Here is a 19,490-nt window from a genome sequence, read left to right on the forward strand (position 1 = left end):
AATTTTTAACCAACTCAATATTCAAAAAAAAAATTGACAAAGATAATTTTGAAAAAAAATCATATGGGAAAAGACTTCAACAATTCATAGTGTTTTAAAGAAAAAAAATTACAAAACTAAATTCTTAATCAACTCAATATTAAAAAAAAAATCGACAGAGACAATTTTAGAAAAAAAAAACAAAACAAACACCAAAAAAATAGAAAAAGAATCATGTTGGAAACACTATAGCAATTCATAGTGTTTTATGATGAAGCTACAGTGCTTCCCCACATGATTTAGCCTTATTTGTAATGACTTGTAATTGTAATTCTCAAACAACTCAATATTAAAAAAATAAAATCGACAAAGATAATTTGAAAAAAATTATAAGAAAAAAAATCATACGGAGAGACACTGTAGCAATCCACAATGTTTTGTGAGGAAAGCTACAATGCTTTCCCCACATGATTGAGTTTTATTACAAAGTTAAATTCTAAACAACTCAATATTAGAAAAAATAAAATCGATGAAGAGAATTTTGAAAAAAAATATTATAAAAAAAGAAAACACAAAAGAAACTGGAAAAAATCCATGTGAAGAAAAACTGTATCAATCCATAGTGTTTTGTGAGGAAAAACTTTTATTTACTTGTAATTGCAATTCTTAACCAGTTTAATATTTAAAAAATAAAATTGACAAAGACAATTTTAGAAAAAAACATAACAAAAACAAAAAAAAAATCATGTGGGAAAAAATACTATAGCAATCAACAGTAATTTTCGAGGAAAGTTACGGTGTTTTCCTTACATATTGTAACTGTAATTTTTAACCAACTCAATATTAAAAAATAAAATAAAAAAGATAATTTCGGATAAAATTATTAAAAAAAACCATGCGGAGAAATACTGTAGCAATCAACAATGTTTTAAAGAAAAAAATTACAAAACTAAATTCTCAATCAACTCAATATTAAAAAAATCGACAAATATAATTTTGAAAAATAAAAAAATAAAATAGAAAAACTATGTGGGAAAACACCGTAGTAATCCATAGTGTTTTAAAGAAAAAAATTACAAAGCAAAATTTTTAACCAGGTCAATATTTAAAAAGTAAAATCAACAAAAAAAAATTTGAAAAAAAAATAAATGCAAAAAATCAAGAAAAAATAGGAAATTTGAAAAAAAAAAGAAAATAATTTTGGAAAAAAACAGAAAAAAGAGAAAAGTTGAGAAAAAATACAAAAAAAAAAAGGAATGCACTGTGGATTACTGTTGTAATCCACAGTACATTGTGTGTGGGGGAACAGTGATTCCCCCACCACATCATTTAGAGTATTGTTAATTCTTTGTACTATGACGTGGGAAGGAGCATTTTTTTCTCAACATGTTGGCATTGTTAATGTTTTTTTATAATTAAATTTTTAACTATATAAGGATTGATTTAATATAATCAGATCAAGATAATCTTTTTAAAAATATTAAAAATATAGATTTAAAACCTAACTCGGCAGGTAGACCTAGAATTCGAATGACCCGAGGCCTTGGCCATGTTTTAAGTGGTTTAAACTCAAGCTTGCAATTAGCCCGTTCAAACCCATATGACCTTCTAGGTCAATTCAAAACCCGAGTGACCCGGCATAACTCGAGGGGGACTCAATTTTTTTTTTTACATTTTTTAATAAATCTAAAAAGTTAATTTGTGAACACTTGGCCTTGTATATTTTTTTATAGCCTATATCCCCATGAAATTTTTTTTAACTTTTTCATGTGAGATAACTATATTTATAGTTTACATCTACATGAAATATTTCATAATTTTTCTACATGGAATAGCTATATATATAGCCTTTATTTACATGGAATATTTCTTAACTTTTCCAGAGAATTAGCAAACTCTATTGCTTGAGCTATTGATCTAGAAAAAGCAATACCTTGAATCAATAGAGTGTAAGTAGTCTTTATTTGATTGGCAAGCATTTTCAATCATTACTGCTTCCTCTTCAATAACATTACCAATTTTATGTGCTTTGCATAATCCAAGAAGAACAATTTTATAGTTGATTATATTTAACTGAAACCTTCCACTTAGCATGTTTGCCAACAACCCAATAACTTTATCCACCATTCCATCTCTGCACAAGCACAAAATGAGTGACTATATTCATATGTTAAGAATATGGTCGTGTTTGTTTTTGTATTTTAAAAATATTTTTAAAAAAAATTGATTTTTTTATTTTTTTCTTTACTTCAAATTAATATTTTTTTGGTGTTTTTAGATCATTTTGATATACTAATTTAAAAAAATAAAAAAACATTATTTTGATATATTTCTAAGTGAAAAGCACTTTGAGAAGCAACTACAACCACACTCTCAAACCGGTTGAACCGGTTTGAGAGATGAGAGGCAAATAAAAAGTTAGAGGGTTGGGGCGACTACTTTGATTTAGGTTAGGGTTGGGAAGTAAATTGAGTATTTATATTTTTTTAGTGTTGGTTGAACCGGTTTGGTTTAGTTCAATCGGTTTCGGACATTTGAAACCGAACCGAACTGGAATTTCTTCAAGTTTTCTAATTGATTAATTCGATTTTTTTTAATTTGAGTTTTTTGGTTATTTTTTTATTTTCATACTTTAATTGGTTTTTTGAGTTTTTTATTTATTTTTAATAAATATAATATTAAAAAATAAAATAAATAAAAAACTAAGTTTAAAATAAAATAAAAAAGCATTTTAAAAATTTTAAGAATCAAAGGAAAAAACTTCATGTCATCTAACTATAATGCCAATGATTTTTAATATAATAATAATAATAATAATAATAATAATAATTTTACTGTACTTCATCCATTAATAATTATGATTTCGAATTATACGTTAAATATCAAAAAGCATAAGTGGTTAATCCAGATAAGCTCAAGAAAAACGCGATGTGCTTCAACGTTAAATCCAAGTCAGTGAAGTAACTAATCCAACGGCCATAAATCACTCACTCTCACTCCTTGAAAACAAGAAAGAAATCTGAAAATCCCCTTTTCTCTCTCCTTAAAAAAAACCCTAAAATACACACTCAAATCCTAAAAAAAAATATTCAATTCCAGAAAAATAAAAAAAAATCTCACAATTCCCTTCTCTATCTCTCTAAAAAAGAAAAAAAAGAAATGGAACCCAACGACTCGCACCAACAGCAGCAACACTTCACCTCTTACTTCTCCACCACCACCACCACCACCACCACAACCACCCCATCACCTACCAATGGCCTCCTGCCACCTCATCAACCCACAGACTCCACCACTCCTACTGGGCCCCACATGCTCTACCCTCATTCAATGGGACCCTCAACCACTGCTACAGTGACAGGAGGAGGAGGAGCACCAGTGGAGGCAGCAGCAGCGAAGAGAAAGAGAGGGAGGCCAAGGAAATATGGGACGCCTGAACAAGCTTTGGCTGCCAAGAAAACGGCCTCCTCTAATTCTGCTGCTGCTTACAGAGAAAAGAAAGAACACCAAGCTGGTTCTTCCTCTACTATTTCCTCCTTTTCAGCCTATTCATCCAAAAAATCTCAACATGCTTCTCTTGGTAAGTTTTTCACGTTTATATTCCAATTAGTTGAATGTTGATTTTCGTTTTTGTTTGTGAAATGTAGTTTAATTCCTTGAAGAGTTTTGTCTTTAGTGATGTAAATAGTTGAGTTTGATATTTTTTTTATTGTTCTTGTTTGTGAAATGCTGTGTATTTGATTGAAAGATATGGTCTTTGCTGGTGTAAATGTCAGAATTTCGAATTACTTGAAGTTTTGCATGTTGTATAATGCTTGCATGTATTTGTCTAGCATTCTTCACTGATATTCTTTTTTATGTTTTATGGAATTTTTTAAAATTTTTTACTAGGTGTCCCATTTTTTCATGAAAACACGGTGTTTTGAAGGGTTTTTGTATTCGGTGGTGTAAGTAGTTGAATTTATTAGTGAAAGTTTTTGTGTTTTGGGGGATTTGTTTGTGAAATGTTATTTAATGCCTTGAGAAGTTTGGTTTTTGGTTGTGAAAATGTGATTTTTTTTCCTCTAATTTTTTCTGTGGTTGAATTGAAATTCATTGACTTGTGGTGGGTTTCTTTCAAGTTTAGTTCAGTTTTATACTGTTATTTATGGTTTCCGTTTATAAGATGTTGTTTAATTGCTCAAAAGGTTTGGTCTTTGATGGTTTCAGTTGAAATTTTTGAATTAGTTGGATTTTTCTATTGTGTATGAGTCATTGCATGCGTTTGTCTTAATTGTTTTTTCTGGTTTGATGATTTTTTTTTTTTAAATGACAATAGGTTTTGGAATTCTTTTTTGATCAATGAGTAAGTGAGTGAATCAATTTTTCTTGTTTGTTTAATTATTTCAATGCTTTTTCCATGAATATGTTTCTTGGGTGCTTTTCCTTGAACTGCTGTCTTTTTTTGGTGTTTTCAATGGACGTGATTTTTTTTTCTTAATTTTTTTTTTCTGCTTTGGTTGTGGAATTCTGTAGTGCACAAATTCCTTGAAAAACTTCTCTTTTTGGTGGTTTGCAATTGCAGCAAGTATCTAGAATCTTGCATTTTGTGCGATCATTGCTTGTGTTTGTGTCAAGTAACTAGTAATTTTGTAAAATTTGTTTTGTTCTTGGTCTGATGGGTTCTGCGAGCTTTCTGTATGTTGAATTTGTGTTTCTTGAATGAATGAGGGTTTGTTCCTCTGTCAGTACAATGTGCAGTCCACCCCCCCCCCCTCCCATTGGGTTATATTCATTTATTTATTTCTGTATTCTCTGCTGCTATCAGATGAGTTTCTGACTATTCTTTGTCCAAGATTTTTCCTGTTATAATGGTTATTTCTTGAAGTTCTTTGTTGACATTAATTTTTTATTTATTCTAGTATTAGAGATTTGATGGGAAAAATGAGCAAACAGTATTTAACTGTGCTTGTCCTACTACATGGGGTGGCTCTCTGCACGCTCTTTGGTGATAGGGCATACCATATTAGGTATAGCAGAATCCCTTGAGAAGCGCTGGTTGATCAATATTCTTGTCCTTGAGATTTGTTGATTTGAATTGGTATTTACTTGAAAGGAATCAGCAAGCACCTACTTTATTAAGATGGCTGGGCTTCCTAAGGACCAGTCAGTTGATCCTCTTGTGATCCTGTAAATTGTTGTGGAGGTTGCAACCATTTTTAGCATTGCAATTTGTGTTAATTTTGTTTGAGGATTCATTGTCATGTGTTTTGATTATTTGATCCCAAGAATGGAAAAGAAATCTAGGCAATATTTTGTATATTGGATTTTTTTAACAAGGCTGCATTTTCATCAGCCTCGCTTCCTTCCTGTCTCATTCTCTTTCCCCTAGAAAATTCATTGAGGGGGCCCCATTAACTGCATGCCTCTTTGATATGGTTACCTTATCTCGTCTTTCTGCTATTTCTGGCATTCCTTGTTCTTTTGTATTGTCACTCTAGTTTTAAATGCTATAACACAACATCATTCTTAACTCCCATCTCAGTTTTGAGTTTAATTATTCTGCTACTGTCTAGTGCTTTGTTGGATCTGTTTCCCAATGAATACCAGGCCCTATAATTGTTCTTCTTCATTACAACATTTTCAACATATAGATAAAGAAATTGATACAGAAGGCAAACAATATTTAGGTCTAGGCTATATGTGTGATATTATATAATCTACATAGCCTTGAGTAGGAGTATCTGGGTGTACCTGAATAACAATAAGCATTTTGTTTCATCAGCTTGTGAGTTATCAGGAGGATCTGATACTATCTCGTTGTTTGTAAGGCTCTTTTTTGTGATGTCACTTGACTCTTAGCTTGAGTGAGATGGCAACCTAACATACTGTACATGGGTTATGGTTTTGTTTAATGGCTCTTCTAATAATGCAATGTCACTTATGCTGCATGCAGATTATTAAATCAGTACTTCTGCTATAAATATGCAGGATACCTATATGGGGTGTTAAGTGTAGTTTGCAGTTGTACTGGATAAAGTACTTTCCCTTTGCCTCCTTATGCTGTCATTCTTCAAGTGCCTTTAGAGGTGTAATATAGCTGATATTCAGTGAGATTGAGCTGCTTTAGTTTTTATAATTTAGTTTGTTAGTTAGTTACTGGAGGCTGACTTGTCCTCTCATTTGTGATTGCACTTCTCCTTCATTATTGATACATTTTCTTTTGCCTAAAAAATGTAGTTTGCATTTGATAATATGTGCAGAGAAAGTTTGTTGATGTCATTGAATTTGTGTCTGACTTGCTCTGTCAGTAAATGTGTGCATTTCTTATGTGGTTACCTTATTTGATACTAGGAAATTGTTTGAGTTTGGTTGGTTAGGAACGTTTTCTAGTCAAATAGATGAGAATGCTGATTTTATTGACCTCGAATATGATGCCAATTTGCAAATTTGAGTTGGGAATACCTTCTTCAATTAGTTCTGGAGTTGCTTTCACACCACCATTGACAGACTCTCACTCCGTATAATGTCTTTAGTTGGTTTGGAACCCTGTATGTTATGAGACTGATTTATTTATTTTTCTGGTTTTGAGAATGCCTATTCAGGAATATCATTCCATTACATGATTTTTTGGTAAACAGTAAACTTGTATTTCTTTGATGAATTGTTTCTTTGATAAAAATGATATCAATTTTACTGCTCTCATTGATTTTATTGCACAGATTGAATGCTTACCCTTCTTGTTCTTTTCTCTTTGTTGCAGGCAATGCTGGGCATGGTTTTACACCACATGTTATTACAGTAGCGGAGGGTGAGGTATGGAAACTCTCTAACCTTGGATTATACTACTATTATCAGAACTTAGTTGGTAGCCTATTTTGCATTTATCCGGCTATTTCTTTTGCATGCTATGCAACAGAAAAATCTTTGTTCATGAAGATTTCCTGAACTCTGTCCACTATTTGTTTTGTTTTTATTTTTTTTATGTATTGCATACAGTGGCACTGTGTGCTTTAATGGAGCTTTCCTCTTTTAGTGACTTGGCAGGAAAACCATAGTCAACCTGCCCATGTCTTTTAAAAATGTGGATTCATTTATTTCCTTACTCTTGGGAAGCAATAATTTAGTGGTGATTTGCCTGGTTTTTTGAACATCCAATTTTAAAATTTTGATTTAGAACTGAAATATATACTTAGTTGTGATATGGAGGGATTGTTTTCCTTGCTTTCAGTATTCTTGCTGCTCAGTTTTGGTATGCATATGCAGACTTCTACATGTTTTCTTTGCTGGGAGAAAGCTAATGTTCTTGATGACTTAGTTTAATGTTATGGACATGTGGTATTTTTAATTGTTAAAGATAATGTAAGTATATGGTTGGTTTATGTTTGTAGATACTTGAGGAGGTTTGTTTGATGGTTGTGTCCTTTAGCTGTGGATGATTATGACGTCAATATTTAAGTTTTGAAATTTTGGTGATGTATCATGTGTTAGGTGGTTATCAGAGATGCATTTGGTGGAAGGTTATTGATTGCATCCTAAAATCAATATTTGTGCTGGCCACTATCAGCATGTGATAATTGGGGAGAAATGAATAAATTTTTTATAGTCTTATAGATTTCAGTTTACCTACAATGAACTCCTGGATGAAGTTGGGGTTCTTTCCTTCTAAGTTCCTCATGGAAATGTGGTTGGCTTTTTTGTTGTTGTTGAGAAAGTTGTGAGAAAGTGTTCATTGGCATGCATAGTGAAGCGTTGCATGTCGACTTGAAAAGATAAAAAAGACTATGATCTAAAATTCTTCATTGGGCAATACTATGGCACATACTTTACTTATGGTTTCCATCCAGGAAAGGAAATAAATAGGAAGTCAGAGAATAGAGTTGATGGTGGAAGAATCTATATATACGGTGTCTGTGAATTCTAGAGACGGTATTTCTTTGATAATGTAGACTCTTTTGATTGGGGTGGAAGATAGAATGTTAAAAGTCTGGTTTTTGGGTTGTTAATTGTTTCGAGATCCCCTTTGCTATATGTGTTGAATTCGTTCTTAGGAATTATCATGGTCATTATGTCTTTTTGTTTGAACAACTTTAGTTACGTTCTTTACTGTTCCATTGGGAATGACAATTTTTTCAGAGAATTTGTCCATATAGATTTCACAATATTAGTCGGTCAAGGTAACAAACTGCATGTGCTTTTCATTTTTGATTACTGGTTTGTCTTGGTTCCTTCTGTGTGCAGTTTCTAAGTATCTGTAAAGCCTATGACTCGTTACTTATTTGTTATTTTAAATGTTAAACAAGGTGATTGGATCTTTCTGTGGTATTTCATTAGCACACACAAGCTGGAAAGCAGCTCCTTTAAATGTGATGCATGGGTGATTGTATGTCTGTATATTTCTGTTCCAAAACTGTCAGTAAAGAATTCCCTTCATTGTTGGTTTTTATTCTGATGAACAACATTATGTGGTTGAGTTTTATACTTAATAGTCCTGGGCTTTCAAGTGATAAAGATTTGGGATGTGATTAGGGTGTAATAGATCATGGTTAATCTATTTCTGAAGTCATTTGTTGCATCTATTAGTAACTAGATGCTACAACAAGAGAGTAGGATGTGATTAGGGTGTGATAGATCATGGTTAATCTAGTTCTGAAGTCATTTGTTGCATCTATTAGGAACTAGATGCTATGAGTAGTTGGCATGCCAATAGTGGTTTTATAGATACATCCAAGTCTCTGTTTATTCCTCAGTAACATAGATTCTCAACAGGATGTCACCCAGAAAATCATGCATTTCCTACAACAAAGTATGCGTGAAATGTGTATTTTATCAGCATCTGGTTCAATTCTGAGCGCATCTCTCAGCCAACCAGCAACTTCAGGAGGCAACATTTCATATGAGGTAATTGTTTATGGATGTTTTTTACTTTTCAAATTCCAGAACTCTGTTCTTTTTCCCTTGAATCTTCAGATGAATGTGATATTGTAGAACAAGAATTTAAGAACGATGATAAAAAGATTTGAAACTTACATTCTCTTTTATTAAGCTGCCAACTGACAATTTATGCTGCTTATGGCCTCTGGTTATCTTTTCCAATATCATGATTCTGTATCTGACTGAAAGAAGGATACTTGACTGAAAGAGGAAATAAAGAACAAAATATAAGAAGGGAACAAAAATATTGCATCTCTTCAAGGGTATATGATAAAGAAGAACCACGTGACATGACAACTGCAAAGAAGTCACCTCATGGTGGTTTAAGTGCTCCTCTGGTTCTGAGAAATGATTTCTGATTAGTGGAGGAATAGTGTGGAACTCTTAATGTCTGCACGTAGAAAAATAAGATTCATCTCATGGAAAATGGGATGGCGGGCAGGCGGGTAGGAAAGGACATGTCAACTGTAAAGGGTTTGGTATGGAGGTTTTTATTTTTTATTTTTTTCTTAATAAAAGACCAAGCATGTAAAGGAACCTATGCTTGGGTGGTTCAGTTCTTCTAATCTACAAATCTGCACAACAGGGAAGTGCAATATATAGCTGAGCACCATTATTAGTACATTTCCATGATATCATGGTTTGTTTTTGTTGGTTAGACCAACTAATTGAGGAAGTCTGCGAACGATACAGGCAGAAGCAGCTTTGCAAAAATTCAACAGCATATACACTGTATCACTCAAAAATCAAATGGTATACAATGTTGCTTTCTAGCTCTCTTATATCTGGAAGCCTTTTTATTACTTTCATTTGTGCCCAAAGAATCCTCTGATAGCATATACTCTTGGTAAATTATCATTTTACTGTTTGCATGAACAATTGATCCACCTCCGATGAAATTTTATGCTCTGAAAACCAACTTGACAATTCGAAGTGCTAGTTAAAGTGGTAAAAATGATGTTCTGGGATGATATGAAATTAATTGTTTTTCCTGCGTCTCTTCAACATTAGGGTCGGTATGAGATCATTTCACTGTGTGGATCGTATGTACGTACTGATATGGGGGGAAGAGCAGGTGGGCTCAGTGTATGCCTATCTGATACAAATGGCCAGATTATTGGAGGAGGAGTTGGTGGACCTCTAAAGGCCGCTGGCCCTGTGCAGGTATTGTTTAAAATATACAATTTCTCCAATAAAACACCTGATGAAGTAGGGAGCAAACCATGATGAGGACAATCCTTTTAGTTTGCAAGCACATGCATGCATCTGACAGAGTCCTGATCATAGAAATCCTTGTTCCAGATTTAAAGGGGTTAATGCGATCAGGTCTTTAATATTTTATGATTTATTAGTTGTTTGTGCACAGGTCATCGTTGGTACTTTTATGCTTGACAATAAGAAGGGTGGTAGTGGAAAAGGTGATGCCTCTGGCAGTAAGTTGCCATCACCAGTCGGAGCATCAGTGCCAAGTTTCGGCTTCCGCTCTCCAGTTGAATCTTCTTTGATGAATCCAGCTAGGGCAAATGATGACCATCCTACCATCGGAGGGAATCCTTTTACAATGCAACCTACCAGCATGCATTTGACACCTACAAGGCCCATGGATTGGATGAGTGGTCCAGATGTCAGAACTGCTGGTTATGATTTTACAGGTATATCAACCCCCCTCCCCTCCTTCCTCTAACCCACAGACAAGACCGACTGACATCAGGTGTTTTTTCTTTTTCAGGAAGAACAGGTCATGGAGGACCCCAATCTCCGGAAAACGGGGACTACGAGTAAATTCCAGATTACAGATTGGTTGACTTTTGAAACTCTGTTTTGCCATCTTTCTTGTGATCATTGACTAGAGAAAATGCACGCACAAGCTTTTGGACCCTTCGCGGAGTGCCAGATGATATATATCTGTACAGTTTAGTCGCAATCATCACTCATTGCTAGCTTATGCTTCCTAGATTATGGCCCTAAATTAGAAGTGTTAGCCTTATTTTATGCTCCTGTACTGTTTTTTTGTTTTTTCGTTTCTCCATTTACTCTGGTTTTGCACACTGTAGTTGGTGGCTGATTCCTGTTGACATTGAATTAAGGTTCAACGGCAAACCTGGCATGAAAGGGAAAGTTGTGCAAATTGAGATGATTTCTATCATGCGTACCGGTACGCCTACGCACCACCATGAGATCTTCGCCTGATGAGTATACTAAGCATGTGAGGATATACGCCATCCTAGTAGTTATAATACCAGCAGCTTATTATAAATAAGCTGAGAGTTGCTCGATTAATGGTCGAAGATTGACAATTATACTTTATAAAATAAAAATTACCCCTATTTAACAAAATACTCGAAGTACAGAATGAATACTGCACAAGGTATTCTTTGTTAGATACACATAAAATGAAGTAGACAAGATGCCACTCGGCAGGTCAATGATTTTCGCTATTGTGAGCAGGTCTTTTTCACTTTATCGGAATCGATTATCATGCTTGCAATCTCATTTTGAATCCTGTGAAAAATTTAATGGCCATGTATTGTTTTTAGTATTATTAAAATTACACATTTCTATATATTTTTTTAATTAATGATAAAATTAAGAATTTTCAAAACTTGAGAGGGATAGTGGTGGAGGTAGGATGGTAATAAAGATCAAAGATCTCAATAATATATATATATATTTTTTTTTTAGTTTAACATGGATGTCCGGGTTAGCTTGTGCGCACCTCGATTAATTTTATAAGTTCTAAAGTTAACGACCATGTAAGTCTCTAGTGGTTTTCATATGAGCAACCACAGGGCTCGAATCTAAGACTATAGAGGAAGCAAACCTCTTGGTCTCAAACTCTTACTACTGACTACCACCTAAATGATTAATCATATATACTTTTAATTTGCTTTATAAAGTGTTTAGTATCTCGACATGATTTAAAGAATTAGCCGTGATAGCTTGTTTAGAAGAGCACTAATATATAGTAATACTACCACATGTGAATAAATATCATGTTTCGGAGGGATCTTTCTATAGATGGGACAAATACCCAACTTCTATATATCCAATCAATCATGTATTTTATTATTTTGAATTTAATAATAATCTCATATAAGTTATTTTATGAAGATAACAAAATATATGTTTCACACCATTTAAATGATTTCATGTCAGTGTTGAAATATACCTTACCAATAACCTAATATATCATATACAAATATTTTATCAATAAAAACTGTACTTTGATTTTATTTTTCTCTATAGTGATATAATTTACTGAAATTTCTTCATTCTTAATATTTATTTACTTTGAATATTTTTAGGTACTTGATTGACTTCTAAAGTTGTTTATTTGACTATGTCCACTACTTATTTTTGTGTCTGAACCATTTGAAGGGTACTAAAAACTATAAAGATGATGACTTTCTTATTTTTCATGAATATATTGGACAAAATATTTGAATATCATAACTTGTTACAGTAATAAAATGACAAAACCAGTTATGATAAAGATTAATAATTATCTCTTTAATATCAAATAGTCTTTTCATGAATGTTTATCAATGTACATTGAATTTCTTCTATGAGGACTGTCTAGGATATGACTCTTTTTTCATATTAGACATGCAATTAAGATTAACACTATCATAATTTAATTTTTACCCCTTCTAAAAAATTCACATCAAATTTAATAGATTTTGAAGGAAATGATAGTAGTTAAATAATGATCAAAATATAAATATTAAAAAAATATATGATTTGGGATAAAATTAGACAAATAACAAATTTTTAAAAGTAATAATTAAGCCAAAGCATGTACAATTAAGTCGAGCATAATTGTTTATAAACCATTTGGAGTTTAATTGAAGATAAATTGAGAAAAAAGGTTCAGATTAAAGTCATTGCCAACAATTTGTCTTCATTATAACAATTAATTAGCAATTAAAAAGGAACAAAGCTATATATATATATATATATATATATATATATATATATATAAATATAATCGCATGTGATGTGCGGTGTGATGGGACATTAAGGGTCAATAAAACGTTTTCTAATTATTTGGTTTATAATCACTAAAATACTTAAGTGTATTGGTCTTGTTAGAAATTGATAAAGAACTAGTTGTGACTAGAAAAAATATTAACATTTCTAGTACACGTTACCTGAAGTAAAATACATTGTGTGATCTAGATATGGTCTAAATATTTTGAAGGTTTCTAACTGGTAGTTAGTCAATGACTTAAAGAAAATAAAAATACTTTTATTAATAAATCTTGCATTTTGAATTTATTATCAGCTCATATACCCGGATAAATTTTTATATGAAAAATCCATAAAAAATTTTCATGTGAAATATATATATATATATATATTATTTGATAATTTATTTATATTTTTATATTATCATGGAAATAAATAATTGTTTTTTACTAAAAAATTTCCAACAATTTCTGCTACATCAAAGACAAAAAAAAAAAAGAAGAAGAAGGAAAAATCAAGGCTTAAAAAAAGAAAAAAAATTGGATGATTCTTAAATTATAACTATCAATACTTATACTATAGAAAAGAGATTAATAAAAAAAAAAGCCTAATAAAAACAATAAAAATATATTAAACATCTTAAAAATTCATTTTTAATTATTTATCATATTTTTCTATTTTTTTATACTATAAATATTTAGGGTGACACACTGAGCAATATAAAATTTATGATATAAATAAACGAGAGAGAAGCAAATTCTAGATGAGAAAGCAACAAGCTTCAAAGAAAGGCCTACCATAATTACCATCTCTCTATTCTATATAAATAATATTCTATTCCCTCTTTCATGGGGGTTGATGAGAGAGAAGCAGAGAGTGTCTAGGTTCTCTTCACCTTCACTCTGTGGGGACCCCACTTCTTAAACCCTTTCCATCCTTTTCGCTCTCAACCTTGAAAAAAAACCTACACTTTCAGCTTCGGACACACTTCCTTCAACTCTCTCTCTCTCTCTCTCTCTCTCTCTCTCGCATCCTATCACATCACATCTTAACGCTATATCTCTCTCTTTGATCTTTGTTAGAAAAGAGAGGGAGGGAGAGAGGGAACTTCTGCTTATGACAAGAAAACAAAGAAAACGGAAGATCTTTTCTTGCTCTTCTTCTTCTTTGTGAGAGTGATTGATAGCTCATACAGCAACAATATCTGAGAATCTTTTTTTTTTCTTTTTTTTAACAGTGATTTGAAAAGCTGAGACATTTTGATCTGGGTTTTATTAATATACCACAAAGGGAGTAGTTGGTTTTGGCGTGGACAGGTGGTTTTGATTCAAGAGGGAACAAGGTGTATTCTTTTTACCTTCTTTTATTTGGTCCGCTCTTCATTTCTGATCCCTCCTTTTATACTCCAAAGTGATAGATAGATAGATATTTGTTTTCAATTTAGAATTTAGAATTTTGGTTTTTTTTTTTGTTACTTTTGTTGTATGGCTATCTAAATAATTGGAGCAATGGAGAGATGAGCAGTGGTAGGGAAATGTGCTAAAGACTACTGGTGGTGGAAAAAGATTATAGTTGTCTGATTTCTTTTTCTTGGGATCTGTAAGATCTTGAATTTTAGTTGATCTTGTTGTTGATTTTTAGTGTAAAATTCAGATTGGTATGTTAAATCTTGAAGTGTTGGGCATGGCTTTTTAGTTCATGGAATGTATGTTCATGCTTGGGGTTGTAGAGATATAGTTCAAGTAGTTTTCTTTCATTTTTTATTTTTGTTTATTAGGAAATACTAGAGATTTGTAAGAATTGAATTAGGGCAGAGACAAGAATGCATTAGGCCAGTGTTCATTTGGTTGCAATGTTAAGAGCATTAGCTCCTAGATTCTTGTTGATTTCATATCTAGTGATCTTGGTCTCTGCCAGTGACAATGACTTTGTAAATTGTAATTGCGATGATGAGGGTTTTTGGAGTATACACAACATTCTAGAATGTCAGAGAGTGAGTGATTTTTTGATTGCAGTTGCCTATTTTTCGATACCAATTGAACTTCTTTACTTTGTTAGCTGCTCCAACTTTCCTTTCAAATGGGTCCTTCTTCAGTTTATAGCGTTCATAGTCCTTTGTGGGCTGACGCATTTGCTCAATGCATGGACTTATTATGGACCGCACTCATTCCAGCTGATACTGTCCCTCACCATTGCCAAGTTCCTCACAGCATTAGTTTCATGTGCAACTGCCATAACCCTTTTAACTTTGATTCCACTTCTTCTCAAATGGAAAGTGAGGGAGCTTTTCTTAAAGCAAAATGTGTTGGAATTAGATCAAGAGGTTGGGATGATGAAGAAGCAAAAGGAAGCCAGTTGGCATGTTAGAATGCTAACCCAAGAAATTAGGAAGTCGCTTGACAAGCATATGATATTGTATACCACTCTAGTTGAGCTTTCTAAGACTTTAGACTTGCAAAATTGTGCTGTATGGATGCCAAACGAGAATAGAAAGGAGTTCCATCTCACCCATGAGCTGAAAACTAATTCAAAAAATTATCCTCTTTCTATCTCTGTTAATGACCCGGAAGTGTTAGAAATACAAGGTAGCAAGGGGGTCAAGGTTTTGAGGCCTGATTCGGCACTTGCGGCTTCAAGTGGTGGAGGTTCAGAGGAGTCAGGTGCTGTCGCAGCAATCCGGATGCCAATGCTACAGGTTTCAAATTTCAAAGGGGGGACACCTGAATTAGTGGATACTTGTTATGCTATACTGGTTTTGGTTCTTCCAAGTATGAGTTCTAGAGGTTGGAGCTATGAGGAAATGGAAATAGTGGAAGTAGTTGCTGATCAGGTAGCTGTGGCATTGTCTCATGCAGCAGTTCTAGAAGAATCACGAGTAATGAGAGACAAGCTTAGTGAGCAGAATCATGCGTTGCAACAGGCTAGGAAGAATGCAATGATGGCGAGCCTGGCAAGGAACTCATTTCAAAAAGTGATGAGCCATGGGTTGAGGAGACCGATGCACTCAATCTTGGGCCTGCTTTCTATGTTCCAAAATGAGAATATGGGATTCGAGCAAAGGATTGTTATTGACACATTGGTGAAAACCAGCAACGTTCTTTCAACTTTGATTAATGATGTGATGGAAATTTCAGCAGAAGATACTGGAAGGTTCCCTTTAGAGATGAGGCCCTTTCGTCTACAATCCATGATCAAGGAAGCTTCTTGCCTTGCCAAGTGCTTGTGTGTGTATAAAGGTTTTGGGTTTGAACTTGATGTTCAGAGTTCTTTGCCTGATTTAGTGATAGGAGATGAAAGAAGGGCCTTTCAAGTTATTTTACACATGATTGGATATCTATTAAACATCTATGATGGTGGGGGAAATGTTATATTTCAGGTTTCTTCAGAGAATGGCAGTGAGGGCAAGACAGATAGAATGTTGGGGATGTGGAAACCAAATGCTCCAGATGAGTTTGTATGTATAAAGTTTGACATGGAGATCAGTGAGGGAAGTTCTCTCTCAGATGTAGCTAGCTCAACGACAAACTCTTCTGGTAAAAGGCAAAACAGTGCTAGAGTTAAGGAGGGCCTGAGCTTCAGCATGTGCAAAAGGCTTGTACAGGTGAGACATCAAATATTATTTTATCTATGTGGCTACACATATGCCATTCTTTGTTAATTGTTGCTTCATTATTGTGCAATAGAGGTCACGACAGCAGACATCCCATGAGGTAAAATGTTGCCATTTTATTTAACTGCATCTAGAGATGAAAATCTGTTGCATGGAGTAAAATTTGTGAAAGAACACTTTCTTTTTCAAGTTTACGACATTTTTGGTGCTGGTTCCATTGTTTAAATCTAGAGGATAGTTATCATGCTTTACTTCTTGTAAATGCATCTGATTAGATTGGAGGTGTTCTTCTTTTGTAGGATGTTTCTATATGACCTTATTGCATGGACAAGCTCTCAGCTAATTCTGTATCTGAAAATGACAACTCACTTCTGCATCCAAATAACCTCATCAAATATGGCTCAATGATTTCTTTCCTCCTAACATGCTTAGAGTCAGTTGGCATGACTTTTACAACCAAAAGAAAAATCATAAGTATGTTTGGTTAGAGATAACTTATTTAGATCAAAAACTTATTTCTAGAATTGAGACAAAATTTTGCTCAAAAGTTGAAATTTCTACCTTTCAAACTTTTAACCTATTGATTCTAACTCGTACCATCTCCTTTCTTCAAAGAAATTGTTTTGAGCCCATGCCTTCCAAAGATAAATCTAACTTGAATTATTCTTATGAGAAGTCATTTTTTAAATTAACTTTTGAATTTTGACTTAAAGTCAAAAGTAGTTCTCTATAAGTCATGCCAAATGGACCCTTAATCTGTGTCTCATTTGTTTTTTAAAGCCTTTTTTTTTGTGGGGGGTGTGGGGTGTCAGAATGATCTTTTTGCCTTTGTTCCTTGGCTTGTACCATAGCATACTTGAAAAGGTTTATTTATTTATTTATCTTGTTAATTTGTCTTCCTGGAGTATATTTAAGATGCATTAACTATGTATCATATTCAACATTATTAGAAAGAAGTGTATATGCAGATGATGCAAGGTAATATCTGGATATCTTTGAACCCTCTGGGTTTTGCACAAGGCATGACTCTGGTTCTCTGGTTTCAAATTCGGCCATCTTATGGAAGAGCCATATTTTCCCTGGGAACTTCCTCACAACAACCAAATTCCAATTCTCAGTTCAGAGGCCTTAGTGTTATACTTGCTGATGATGATCATGTAAATAGGACCGTGACCAAGAAGCTACTTGAGAAGTTAGGCTGTGAAGTGACTGCTGTTTCATCTGGGTTTGAATGCCTTAGTGCTCTTAGCTCTGCTGAAAACTCTTTCATACTAGTTGTTTTGGATCTTCAAATGCCAGAAATGGATGGTTTCGAAGTGGCAACACGAATCCGGAAGTTTCGAAGTCGTAATTGGCCATTGATTATAGCTGTGACTGCCAGTGCCGAGGATAATGTTTGGGAGAGATGCCTACAAATGGGAATGAATGGAGTGATTCGAAAACCTGTTCTCTTACAAGGGATGGCAGATGAGCTTCGAAGAGTTCTGCAGAGGGCTGGTGAAGGGTTGTGAAAATAAGTTGTAAAGATGATCAGACATTGGTTCATAGAACAATCGTTCAGGGTTCTTCAGTCAGCTCTTCATCAAAATCCAGCATTGGGATGTTTAACGTAACGTTATACTTCATTTACACACAGTGTAAACTTCTACTTTTTTCTAACCATTTTCCTTGTCGAGCTCAATGGCTAGAATTTCATAGAATGGATAATGAGAAATAACATTATTTTGATGTCTCCTCATGAGAAATAACATTTCTATATAACAGTAAAAGGAACTAGAATATGATTCACAGAAGTGAAATAATACAGATAGATTGAACTTTCCACATTGTTTTGATGTCTCCTCAATTAGTGTTTTGTAAAAAGTTGTAGTAGATTTTATATTGTTTTCTTTTATTCAACCAAGTTATCATTCCAGGAGAAACACCAGAGAACACACTTTATGTTTTGAGTGATGGAAACATTTTTGGTCCTGATATCTTTGTTGTGTTGTAGGTTATAGGTTCACGGGGTGGTTTGGCAAAGAATGTTGAGTCAAAGGTTAGATGATGTACTGAATTTAAAAATGCAAGTCATGTAGAACAATGAACTTAAATTTAGTTGAAGTTAAGATGATGTTTGCAGTTGGCTTCTAGATTTACTTCAATACATGCGATGCAGATTTTTATTCACAGTTCATGTACAAGATTAGTTGGCTATTTGTTAGTTCAGTTGCTTTTTACTCTTATATTGCTAGTAACTGCTATTTTATACATGGTAAGATTGTCAGGATGCATGTCTTGGTCTGTGATTTATGTCTGCTGCACCTTTCATCTTTCCGTGGAGAAATAGAAGCTTTCAGAATTCACAAAGCAAAGGGTAGTCCCTTTTATTAACGTCTGATTATGATTATTTGCTGGAAAATAATTTTTTTTTTTGAAAAGTGAATTTCAAGAAAATAAATTATTTTATGATGTTTGGTAGTGTAATGAAAAATAAATTGAAAAACACTTTCTAGTGTTTGGTTATGTTATGGAAAATGAGCTGGAAAATAACTTATTAATGTTTTATTTTTTTTCAAGTTTATTAGAATAATGAGGAACAAATCTTATAAATTAAAAAGTTGAATGAGAATGAAATTGAAAAAAAAATATAATTTTATAAATTATCTCAAATAAAATAATAATAATTAACATTTCATAAATTATTTCAAATAAAATAAGTAACAATCAAAAGAATGAGGATCAAATTTAATAGATAAAAAATTTCAATCAAAAAATGATAAGGAAAAAGCAAATAACAATTGTAAAAATGAGGACCAAAGTTAATATAAAAATTAAATTTTAAGAGATGAAATTGAAAAATAAATATTCAAAACAAAATATATATAGTAATCAAAAGTTTGAGGATCAAATTTGATATAATCAGCAAATAATATGATATTTTTAAATTTTTCACAATTTTCTGAAAGAGTTTTCCGTCCAAATTTTTCAGAAAAATACTTTTCTGGAAACCAAGCCAAATTTTTCCTTAACTGGAAAG

At 33.0% G+C, this 19,490-nt stretch overlaps 2 protein-coding genes across 3 annotated transcripts; both read left to right on the forward strand.

Annotated features, from left to right (window-relative positions):
- The first annotated feature begins 2,966 nt into the window (after positions 1–2,966).
- LOC133670122 (AT-hook motif nuclear-localized protein 14) lies at positions 2,967–11,020 on the forward strand. 2 transcript variants are annotated; one of them, XM_062090587.1, is made up of 7 exons: positions 2,967–3,559; positions 6,722–6,774; positions 8,728–8,859; positions 9,586–9,645; positions 9,904–10,056; positions 10,259–10,544; positions 10,622–11,020. In XM_062090587.1, exons 1-7 carry the CDS (start codon positions 3,139–3,141, stop codon positions 10,672–10,674), a joined length of 1,158 nt encoding a protein of 385 aa, XP_061946571.1. In that variant the 5' UTR covers positions 2,967–3,138; the 3' UTR covers positions 10,675–11,020. The 2 variants fall into 2 exon arrangements, with proteins under 2 accessions (XP_061946571.1, XP_061946572.1); XM_062090588.1 differs by lacking the exon at positions 9,586–9,645 and having other exon boundaries at positions 2,972–3,559.
- A 2,680-nt stretch (positions 11,021–13,700) lies between these two features.
- LOC133669833 (protein EIN4) lies at positions 13,701–18,297 on the forward strand. Its single transcript, XM_062090158.1, has 2 exons — positions 13,701–16,462; positions 17,440–18,297. Exons 1-2 carry the CDS (start codon positions 14,714–14,716, stop codon positions 17,980–17,982), a joined length of 2,292 nt encoding a protein of 763 aa, XP_061946142.1. The 5' UTR covers positions 13,701–14,713; the 3' UTR covers positions 17,983–18,297.
- Positions 18,298–19,490: the final 1,193 nt, after the last annotated feature.

This window comes from Populus nigra, chromosome 12 (assembly GCF_951802175.1).
Source record: "Populus nigra chromosome 12, ddPopNigr1.1, whole genome shotgun sequence".
In the NCBI taxonomy this organism is placed as follows: Eukaryota; Viridiplantae; Streptophyta; class Magnoliopsida; order Malpighiales; family Salicaceae; genus Populus; species Populus nigra.